This window comes from Pieris brassicae, chromosome 4 (assembly GCF_905147105.1).
Source record: "Pieris brassicae chromosome 4, ilPieBrab1.1, whole genome shotgun sequence".
Lineage (NCBI taxonomy): Eukaryota > Metazoa > Arthropoda > Insecta > Lepidoptera > Pieridae > Pieris > Pieris brassicae.
Window position 1 is genome coordinate 19702053 of NC_059668.1, and position 12900 is coordinate 19714952.

Sequence of the window (12900 nt, forward strand, 5' to 3'; positions counted from 1 at the left end):
TTGACATTTTCCAAGAGGACGCTGAGAGCTTGCCGACCCCAACTTATACTACCTATACTAATTCTTTATATATTTGTATACATACTTCATCTATAATGTGTGAACCTACGTGTTTTAATTTGAGCAAAATAGGATATTTAATCTCTTAAGAAGTAAGGCGATGTACTAATTTAATTTTGGCATAATAAAGTACTATTGTCGTTATAAATAAATATTTAGTTAATAAGCTTAAGAAAGCTTATTTGGTAAACATGTGGTGACAAACCGATTCTATTCCCGGTGAGACCATCGTTATTTTGGCTTGACGAGTACAGACGGCCTATGATTGGTAATAAAAGACAAAAGGTTTTGGAATAAGGCACTTCTTTGTTTTCAGTGTCATTTATTGTTATTACATCTTATCGTTATATATGTAACGTTGGTGTATTGAGGATTTCGTGTTATTTAACTAGTAGAAAATTTGCACCCAAAAATGTATACTAAATATATTTTTATTTTTAATAATATATTTCTTTATGCGTTATTAGTTCAAAGTAAAATATATGAATGCGTTTTTTCGTACGACGACTTATTAATACAAAAGAGTTCAACGCGCCACGCTAACTTTGGTAGTATTATTTATATATACAGTCGTATACGAGACTGATTAACAAGGAAATTAAATTTGAAAGATTTTCGTTAGCTTCCGCTTGATATGGTCCATTTAAATTTAAATTATGTGGCTTAAGTAATCATTAACTCGTAATGCCGAGTTTGTAAAAGTTGAATAATGTGTTTTTTTTACTAGTACCAACAGATATATAAAATTACGTTTGAAAAAGGAAACTTCTTTTTTATAATTGGAGGCAAACGGGAGGATCAGCTGATGCCACTTACATTACCAGAAGGCTCGCAAGTGCGATGCCGGCAATTATCAGCACTAGATGTTTAAACGCCGTAATAGAGACATTAAAACTAGTCCTTTTTTAACGTAACCAATACGCACAATTTAATTAGTATTGTGCAATATTTTGTCAATAAAACACTATACAAAATACGTAACACTAATATTACCCCACTTTAAGTTGTTGCATCCTCAATGTCCTCTAAACGTTTACTCATAGAATTATTACCCTTAATACCATTATTATACAGTCTAGAATTGAATGTGCAAAATTTCGCTACTATTGCAATATAGCGAGTATCGACTAGATTTTAAATTAGATAGGCAATTATGGTCCGTACCCGCTTGTGTTGGGAGTTACAATCGTAGGGCATGTTGTATACGACTTCGACCCCAACGATCACATGACTCCAAGTCACATGCTCCTCCGTTACGGATGCAACACTTTCTCCCGCCATTATACATATACGTACATAAGAAAATGCTTTGTTACTGTAATCATTAATCACATAATTATTTATATCACGAAATTTATTTTCGTTTATATATTAAAATAAAGTAATCGTTAGACGTTATTTAATTATTGCTATTTTGTTTAAAAAAGTTTAAGTTATATGCCGAGCTTGAACATATGAATGTGAAATACTTTAAAAAAAATGTTTTTTACATTCGGCCACCATACTAAACCAGTTTCTTATTATGAATATTGTGTTATTAATAACATTTCATATTAACATAGAATTTGGTGTTTTACCGAATTTATTGGCACAATTGGTGTTTTACCAAATTAATTGGTACATTCGGTGTTTTATCAAATTTATTGGTACATTTGGTATTATACCAAATTAATTGGTACATTTGGTGTTTTATCAAATTAATTGGTACATTTGGTATTATACCAAATTAATTGGTACATTTGGTGTTTTATCAAATTAATTGGTACATTTGGTGTTTTATCAAATTTATTGGTACATTTGGTGTTATACCAAATGAATTGGTACATTTGGTGTTTTATCAAATGAATTGGTACATTTGGTGTTTTATCAAATTTATTGGTACATTTGGTGTTATACCAAATTTATTGGTACATTTGGTGTTTTACCAATTAATTGGTCAACGGATTTATATATGAATGTTAACTAAAACTTATGCAAATTTTCCGTGACTTAGACTTAAACATACATGCTTATAGTAAATTATTTTAATAGTGTACCTCTTACTTCTGCAAAAATTAATGTATTAGTCACATATTTCTGGTCACGTAGGCGTTTGCTATTGCTGTGTTTATAACATTAAATGTAGTTTATAGAACTCGTCATTTTACACTTAAACTGGATTTGACAGTGCTAAGGACGTGATTTGGAATTGGAAGTACTAATTAGAGTTTTGATAGTCGACTCTTTGTATTTTATGATAAAAAGCTTACTGTTTACCTATAGGATAAAAATACAGAATTTCTGTAAGTCTAGTACATTTAAGATAAATATTTAAAAAATAAACATGCCATACTTTTTTGCGAATTTAAAACAGTCGAATCAACAAAAAGTCTTCTTAGTAACAGAAAATCGTTGGATGTAAAAGATGGGTAAAAATAATATCATTCTAAATCTACTGATTTTTAATCATTTTCCTGGAAGAGATTCAACAAATACAACTTCACACGTTGTGTTAAAGATTATACGATTGTCTTTTGGCGGCAATATTAGTCCTCTAGATCCGGTTGGATGAACTCGGAATATTAAAGAGAAACAAAACACATGTTTTAACTTTTTTATGTACATAAATAAAAATTTATCGCAAAATATGTTGCTAAGCGCAGAACTCGACCGATTCGAGTATTCGTTTTTATTTATTGTTTAACTTTAGCATAGCAAAATGTTCCATATGTTGATATGTAGATACGAAATAGGTAGGCTAAGTAAAAAATATCATATTAAAGGAAAACTACTAGGATACAGCGAACTCATGCCTGAGGTCATAGGTTCGATCCCTGGCCGTGTACTACACATCTAACACTCGCTCATACGTTGAAGGATAACATCGTGAGGAACTCGCATGCCTTAGACATAAACAAAACACGGCGTGTATAAGACACAGAAGGCTGATCAAGGCATAAACAAAATACGGCGTGTATAAGACACAGAAGGCTGATCAAGGCATAAACAAAACACGGCGTGTATAAGACACAGAAGGCTGATCAATGCATAAACAAAACACAGCGTGTATAAGACACAGAAGGCTGATCACCTACTTGTCTATGAAATAAAAATAATAACATCCGTTATTTCGATCAAGGCCAAGGACCTATTAGGGTTGTATCTCCACTGTATTATTATATTTATATATAACTGTTATTTGAATTACATAAGACACTACTAATTAGTTAAATAGTAATCAGTCTTTCATGATTTAGCTGAAATAAATCTAATAATCAAAAGTATACAACAAAATACAAACTTCAAAGTAAAACAGACAATTAAAAGTACATAATGAGTCACACACAGTGACAGAGGCAGTGTGAAACTGCAAAAATTGGTTTATACAGGAATCGTAATTAGATTATCCGTTTTGTTAATAGTCCGTACTTCTTCTCAGTATTCTTCATTGCTGAAGGAAACTTTGTTCCGTATATAGCATCCCTTACCACAGCTAGTATCCCCCCATATCCTCACACCAGTGAGTTTTCGATCTGTCCCGCGGCCTTTTGCCTTCCACCTTGCCGACGACAACCGGCTTGTCCAGGTTATCTGATTCACGACGGTCGTTACGACCAAAATAAGTTAGAACGAACTTTGAACTACTAACAGCATTCCTGCCTTGCTCAATTCTTTGGATTGAAACACTCCGAGACTACGACATTGACTTTCACTATAGAAATACCATGTTGGTTTAAGTTTGTGATCAATATGACAGTGCGTACTTAGATAATTGCCCCTAAATGATATTCAATGATTTCTTTATGAAGCATTTATACGTTAACCACAAAAGCTAATTTAGTATAATAATATACCGTATGTAAAGAGGGCAACTGATGGTGCGTGGTCACGATTTGTCTTCGCATCCTTGATACAAACAATAGACCCTTCTCTGTGGACCTTCAATCAATTGGCTATCAAATATTTACATGATCTTCTTTGAAGTAATATTTGATTGTACATCTGTGTGAGACAGCACTAAGATCATGCTTTTAAACCCTAACTGTGCCCCTATTGAGGTCATTACTATGAGACTGGCGTGTCTTAGATTTTAAAACCCAATAAGATTTGACAAGCGTAGATTTATTTATCAGTACTACTACATCATATATTATGCATTTTCTATAGTATAAGTTACAGTCTATATATTCTAAAACACAAGACAATTACAGTGAACATTCAACATCTTGATATGACTTTGATGCGCCATCATTGATCGTGGTTCCAAGGCGGAATTAAAATTAAGCGCTATGTTGTAATAAACTTTGCAACTGTCAAGTAGTATATTCGCGAAACAATTACTGTATACGTTACTAGCACTGCATATACTCTATATTGTTAAATTTATATTCAAATAGTCTACATAAATGGGTCAATTACAAAACGGTGGCGCACCAAGACCCTTTCACCCAAGCACGTGACGATTTCTCGTAACTAAATTGTTCCTTTATTGATTATGACGATTTGATTAACGTGAATTAGTTTGGTATTTCAATACTTAAAATATATACATGTCAAATCTTAAGAAGTTGATGAAATGGATACAACTTCTCACTTTAATTATTGTACAAAAACACTCATTTTGACAGCGTAAATATAATTTATATTAGTGATTTTTAAATTTATTTCTTGAAGTTTGGCAAAGGTTTTTATGGACTTAGGTTTTTTTAATGAAAAGCGACTAACTTCTATGGGTTAGCATAGCAAAATGTTTCATATGTTGGTATGTATCTACTAAAAACGTAGGGTAAATAAAATATTAAACGAAACTAAGTTTGAAACAAATTTGAAATATAAAAATGAATTCGTCGTTTGTGATACTCAAGAGCATTGAACTCTTTTACACCTGCGTTAAATATTAAGTAATAAGTATATTTAATGAATAAATTAAACAATTATTACAATAGGTCTTAGTGAGACAATGCTGACTTCATACATCACAAAACTATACAAATTTATATATTAATTTCTTAACTTTAAAACGATAAATTAGTCTTTAAAATCAGTTGTAACAGATAAGACAGACACTCCTGTTTAAGTTTCAGGCAGGCAGAGATCACTATTGTCATTTGTTTCATAGAATATTTAAAATAATACACAGTTTTGTCATTTTAGTAAGAATCTATATTATCTTTACGAACCGTAGTCCGTAACACTGATAACGTAGCTAAAGGTAAAAATAATTTCGAATTGAGTACTCGTTTTAAATTATGTTCACCTACATTTAAACTTTTTTTTTATATCCGAGGTGTATTCATTATATAAGCGTCTTCACTGCCCCTGAATTTAGCCCCGCGTCAACCCAAAATCATTGATATTCAGTAACTGGCTTATCAGTATCCATTACAATAGCTCTCACAAAACTGTGTTTGAAAGGTCTAGGATCGCTTTTTCAATCCATCAGGGCGAATACTGAAATCCAGATTTCATAAATTAAGTTTCTTTTTTTAAAAGTATAGTTGGCGAATTCAGTGTTTTAGTAAAAGCGGCAATAAATAACAAAAGACGAAAACTCCTTTGTAAGGTAAGAAAGCTTGACGAATTTCCACATCTCTGTATAGTTTAAAAGTGAAATTTTCGCCAATATTTACTTAATACTAAGAATGCCTATCGTAAAAGTTATGACATAACGTTTAATAGTTTGCTTATAGTTTTATATTCGACATAAGACCTTTGTACTTTTATACGTTTAAATATTAACGACACACATAACTTCAATACATTTTAGAGAACAGAGAACAAACGGGTAGAAGTATCATCTGGTGTCAAGTGATTATGGAGTCCCTTAAAATCACAATTAATGCGTATCAGCCATTGGATATATGAACCCTACCGTTAATCGGACAAACATTATCAGACAGAACGGTAGCTACCACTGTAAAACTTTCTGTAATTCAAAATCATTTATTCATAGAGGTAACACAGTTCTAAAATCAAGGGCGTAGAACGGAAGAGAAGAACTGACAATAAACTCACTTAACACTCATAACACATACACTCTTATTAATCGCCAAGTTTTTTATTTTACACGGTGTTTGTAAAATAATTGGTTCCATTTTTATAATAATAAAAATACACATATTCCGCTGTTCATAATACATTTAAATAACATTGAAAAATATCTTATGTTTATTTATACACTCACGCTTTTTTCCCGAAAGGTTAGGCACAAAACTGACCATTAATCAAGAAGTTGACTTCGGCTGTTATAACGTCGGAATATGACCCTGGCATCTTATTTTTATTAAATGATATAATAAGAAAGAGAAGAGAAATATTTATTTATACATTTCACCCGAAGGTCTATGACCACGGATGTCTACTTGCTACAGTCCTCATACACCTCTCTAGCTGCATCTACTTTCGTGACGTGGATGTCACATGCACCATGCATCATGCATGCTCGTCGGTTATGGCTATTTTTGTCTAGGTCACGTTCGTAGAAGTAACCCGACAAAAATATCCCTCCCCTGGATTTGGTCGAGGTAAATACGATACCTATATCTTCATAAAACCTATATAAATACCGCACTGTTTTATTTTCACCACAGGAACAATTAGGAGGACTAATTATTAAAAAGGACAGCTACAATTTAATGGTATACGTATATAGAAGTTCCCTTGTACCTAAAAGTCGACCACATCAAATCCGATCCAGTATTTTAGCCGTGAAAGACTCTACTTTCACGATAATAGTCTGCTATATTCATTTAATTCCATATTACATAATGCTTAACATAATATGATGTCATCGCAGTTCCGACAGGTTTTTGTTATTCTTCCACTTTCACTCGCTCATGTCATCTCGACTTGCTTTTAAATTTTCATAAATTTATTTATAAATAAATTATCTAAACTAATAAATAGAGCCTTGCAGTCGAATAATTGGGTCAAATAAGATATGTAATGCTAATGATGAGAAATTTAATGTACTGCGTAAAAATAATGATCTAAAGTTATATAACGTTTATTAGAAATATTTATAAATATTTTTCTTAACCTACATAGTAATAAAAAAAAATTAGAAGTAAAACTAATTTAAAAAGTTTGCTCCCTGTAGCTAGTGTACCTTTAGTTTTACATTATTTAAACTTAATAATGGCATGTATGTAATGGCGATAAATACAGTTTATTAATAAGTAATTTTGACACATTTATATAATGTGAATTCGATTATTTACTTCGCATGAAAGTTAATAATGATAATACTTGTTTAGCATAAATAGACTTTTTGTGTTGAAAAACAGTACATAACCTTATTTATTAATAAATTAATTATATAATAAAGTTAAGAGTAAGATATTCATGTAGTATTTTTTTCTTTATTTATGTAATTTTTTAAGATTCTAGACACCGTTTTTGACATACTGTTAGAATCGTTATTTGACAGGAATTATTGAAAAAGTATTATCGCCGTATCTAACAATATTTGCCTAACACGAAAATAGCCACTGTCTTATTTTTTATATATAATCACTTAAAGTTAAAATCAGCTAATTATTAGGTGATAAAACCTAAGAATATTACTGTCCTTCATTCGGCCCCTCACTCAGTTTGCATCTAAATAAAAACAAAACAAGCGGGAGTCGCTAAACAGTGCCCGTTCAGCATGTCAGTAGCACAACTCTAAATTGAATTTGTCACTGAATACGCAATAGGGAAGCGTCATCGTTCAACGTAACCAAGTTTGATAACTTAACTTTCTCTCGGCTCAGAGCCCGTTGAAGGAGGCATCCAGCTTCATTCCGCGATTGCCAGCGAACCAAGTTGTTCGTGGCCGCTGCGCCCGCGTCTCACACACGTTGTTCAAGTGATCCATGGTTTATTAAGTGACATCAGTGATTAAAACGGCAAAATGGGAACGTTTGTCATGTAAGTGTTTTGAATTTTTAAAGGAAATATTGCGAAATCTATTAAGTTTATCAAATTTGCATAAAGCACTAGACGAAAATATTTGTTAATGACATACAATGTGGTGGTTGAAAGCGATCGACCTCGCTTTAACCTTCGGAGCAAAAAGTTATTTATTTTACGTAATGTAAAAAGGAGCAAAAACGCTAAGGTGAGACCCATTAAAAAAATAAAAGTTGATTTAAATTCGCGAAATTCTAGTCTGACCTACTTTTTTCAATATTCAATTTGGAAATAGTAATATATATACATATATTTCAAATATTAATCTTGATTTTTTAGAACATTCATTTTATAAATAAATATAATCTTCGCAAAAAGCATGTTAAATTAACATTTAAATGTTATATTTTTCATGAATCAAAAATACATATTTATTATTGATAGAGTAACATAAAAAGTAAAAAGTGAGTTAATAAATCTTATACATTTACCTATATAAAATTTATTACTAGAAAACTTCTTAGACATAGTTTTTTTTTAAATAAATGTATGTTCCATCAAAGTTTGTAAAAATCTTTAAAAATGTTTAATTGTTGAAGAGACAACAATTATATTACATGACGGATGTCGTTTAAGCTTGAATATCGGAGGTTTAAAACGATGTATGTACAGAGCCTGTGAAAAAGTATATTTGACATTCTTTGTGGCCGTAGAGTATAGAACCCATAGACTAAAATCTTAAAAAAGATTTGTTAATAATTAGCATCCAAACACAATAATCTTAAAAAAGATAAAATTAATACAAATCGTAATTTATATTTGTGTCATGGCCTGGCCGTGAAATAATTTGTATAAACAAAAGCGAATGAAACTTTTAATATCGTTTCTTTTATATCCAAATTTTAATTTTCTAAACTGCCAGTCATTCTTGAGAAGTCTATAGCAACTAATTCATTCAAAGAGTTTTCATTCAAGTTTCGTTTATGGTAGTTCGACCTTCATCTGTTTATTAAAAATAATTTCATATATGTTCGGTTGTTTGTAACATTCGTGACATTAATTCGCGTTATATATGATGTCTTCTTATATAACTGCATATGTAAATTGATTGATTGAAATAATTGTACTAAAAATGTTAACATTGCGCGTAACAAGTACGCTTAACGAATTATTGTGCCAATACTTACGTAAAGTTTTCTAAAACGTTAGTGAATAGTATGCTTTGTCTAAGTTATGGTAGATACTTTAAAAGTTAAAAAACAACAGTTGACCATCGCCATAATTTTAAAAATCACTATAGAACTGACAGCATTTAATTCTATTGTCTTCGACCAAAGTCTAGGCACTTCTATCTGTTCTCACTGCTCTATTTTCAATAATAATATTCCTTAATACCGAGGGGAAGATTTAAGAAAACAAGTAGAACGTTTGAATAACATGTGAATTAGTGACCGAAAATAAGACTTGGCTTAAAGGTCTTGTTACCAGGCTATAAAATTAATGTAAAAACATATTCCGTATAAACATAATCATTATGCTTATAATTAAACTTAAACTGATTCAAAATATATGGTTTATGTAGATTCGAAATAGAAGTATTTTCAATAAGTCTATTACGTACTTTAATATTTTATTTATTTTATTCGTAATACATACTTTTTTTTAAATTTTTATCGGTAATAATAATTTTTGATTGCTTTTATTAGGGGCTTGGTAAGGCGCGCTTGTTTCGATATTTGCATTTAATTTAATTTTTAATTTAGGCCCTCAATAATATTTTAGCTCGTGTGAGTTTTGTGCGTATCGTGAAATATTTGTGATGATCTGAAAGGCAAAGTCTTATTATCAGTGTAACCCTTCCCGTCCTGTATAATACCCTTATCCCACTGACAACTCAGCACCATCTCATCTAATTGAGCTGAATCAATGATACATGAAGATACACAAGCCTAAATTTATTGTGAAAATCTGTATCTTTTATCATTCTTTACACAAAAAAGGTTTTTTAAAATAGATAAAATTGTTCATTTCTAATTTAAAGAAATAATTTTTAATACGACATAGGCCCGGAACGTATTAGTTATTTTCGGAAGAGATATATATAAAAATATAGTTATGACATAAAAGATTGGTTACAATTCTCGTTACAACGGATGTAATATGAGAATCATGATGTTGTTGTATTACCAGGAAATATATGGAATAATAATTTTCTTGAACAGGTTATATAGTGTGATTTAAAGCTAACAATTAATTCAACAAGGTATCTTCATTTATTAATAAGCCCATTACCTATCGAATAAATGAAACCACTTCCTTAATACTTATTCTGTCATTACATTGACTATATTATTAATCTTGGTGTAACAATATATTACAAAAATAGATTTTACATGTGTTTTAGTAGTAGTTGGGGGGAAATTTCAAAACACGGGTCGCCTAACTAACTGTAACCTGAACTAACTATATTGTTAATCATTTAATTTATAATAATTTAGTTGTTAGTTTAAAAGAAAACTCCCTTTTTTATTAAGGCTAACGTATTTATTTCTAACACGCCAAAATACAGTATAAACAATATTATAAATTAAAATGAATGAATAGAAAATTAAAATTAATTAAAATTTAGGTCCCTGTCTGTGGCAGTGTAACTTTAAAGCTGGCACCATTGCTCGGGGTATTGCGATATTTATTTGTTGAGCGGGTAAAGCGCCAGCAGCTAGCGGCTCTGCACTTGAACCACACGACCCAAGAGTAGAGACTCTGCAAAGGGATAATAAAACATACTTGAGCCGTTCATTATATTCTATGGCCGCGCCAGCTTTTATGCTTGTCCGCGGAAGATGAGATGCTTACGTGTCCACACAAGTGGCATCATTTAAAAATAAAATGGTTGTTTTTTTTATTGTTTCTGGTTTATCAACAATAGCAATAGATCCAAAGCTCCAAGGGATCAAAGACATCCCATCCGCCCGCTTGCCATCTTGTCTAGAGATGCCTGTTAGCATTGTTTTTATTATTTTACACATCGAAAGTTTATTATTACACATGAGAAAGCACCTATACTTACAAAACTTCAAGTATTTAATTTAATTAAACAGTACTTGGGTTGTGATACATCAAAAATCACAGCAAGAGTGAAATCGTTTGTTGTATAAAAGATATCAGATCAAGGTCATTTGTGCCAATAAATATTGAATACGCAACTTATCCGCATGTCTGTTACACTTAGATCTGATGTAACAATACATAAGAATGCAGGTCGCCATTAATACATTAACCACGTACTATCAGCGATGCGTCAATTGTCATATTACGTAAATGGCAGTATAACTTCAATACATATTTAAGAGACTAAAAATCGATATTCCAACTTTCTCTTTGTTATACAAGCTATTGTTAATAAACCTGAAAGAATACATAATTCAAAAAAACAATTTTTATTTTTAAATGAAAAAATCTTAAATCAACCTTTGGGTAACAACATAACAATAAGGCTTTTTTATAAATTGACGAATATTTATACTATTGTAATCCTTGGGATTGATTTGCTCCAGTTCAAACAATTTGTATGACTCAAAAATGAGCGATTAAAAAGAGTGGCGGAAAGTTTCTTGCCAGTTCTTCTTGCCCTTCCTACGCCCTTGACTTGAGAACTGGTAGTAAATGTAAATTTAGAATTAATTTAACTTCTTTTCTGACGTTTATAAGTGTATTTCTTTACCTATATGAATAAAGTTATTTTGACTTTAACTATTTAAAAAAACACAGACCAGGACCGCTGTAGTTAGTTCTCTCACTTAGATACATTTTTCAAACAGCTCTACAGACTCAAACAAGTTTAATTGAAATAATTATTCTAAAGTCACCTTTTTATAAAACATAATTTGAATTTGTTATACCTTAAGAAGTATTTTTATATTACATGCATTTAATAATCATCACGATGACTGGTCCGAATGCTTCTTGAAAGTTGTCGTCTTTTGAGTCTACAGCATTAGTTATTATTTATTTAGCCTTTTAGGAATACCAAACCGAAACAATAGGTTCCCAGTAATAAACTTCCAGTTCAACCTATTGCCTCCGCATTATACACTTGAATTAACACAAAATTACGAACATGTCCAAATTCCTATAATTTTATATCTCCTTGTCATAGACAATGATGAATTCTTACGTTCTGTAAGTCTGATATTCATTAATTAAAAATTACGACTAATTTACTTTATTCAAATAAAGTCTCTTGCTTCCACTTATTCGTGTGACTGGTATTTTACGCAACTCAGACCTCAGCCTTAACTTTCCGCTTATGTAATATGTTTGTCGATATCACCGCAGTTCCTACACCTTGATTACTTATATGAATAGTAAGTCAAATACGTACTTGATATGTTAAAATGTTTTGTTTTAATCGGTAATGAAAAGGTTGTAAACGTAAACTTACATAACGTTTTTGACATATATCACGCTAAATCTTGACCCTGAGTCTTTCATTAAGTGAAACGGTTTTGTAAAATATTGACCGTTAAAGTTACGGTCATACTTAGGTAATATGCATGCTGTACATTACGGCATAGTGCCTCGGGTCGTCTTCCTTCCTCTAATATTACACAATGTTACTGCACGCCACTTATAATTACATACATAAAACGATGTATAATTGTAGAAAGATGTATAACTAATGTGTAAAAACTAATTACGAGCAATTATTTCTGAATGAATTTGTTCTATGGGATGTTTTTGGCATTAATTTTATAGGCGAGCGTAATCAGTAAATTTTGAGGTTAGACCAAATCCGATTAAGTATTTCGTTCTTTAACTACGTTTTGGAGGTAAGTCACGTGTTTTCTAAAACTAGGCAGAAATTCTAAGGCCTCTTACACACCTCCACTCTCATAATATTCAACAAACAACATACTTTAGTAGATTATTTTTCGGCATCACTGCCGGTTTCGATGTTAATCTGAA

At 31.2% G+C, this 12900-nt stretch overlaps 1 protein-coding gene across 1 annotated transcript in view; it reads left to right on the forward strand.

Annotated features, from left to right (window-relative positions):
- The first annotated feature begins 7794 nt into the window (after positions 1 to 7794).
- Positions 7795 to 12900, forward strand: part of LOC123708261 (heme peroxidase 2) — a 32042-nt gene continuing 26936 nt past the window's right edge. Inside the window, exon 1 of the mRNA XM_045658889.1 lies at positions 7795 to 7950. Coding sequence (XP_045514845.1) covers positions 7934 to 7950 — 17 coding nt within the window. The 5' untranslated portion in view covers positions 7795 to 7933. The remainder of the gene's footprint in view (positions 7951 to 12900) is intronic.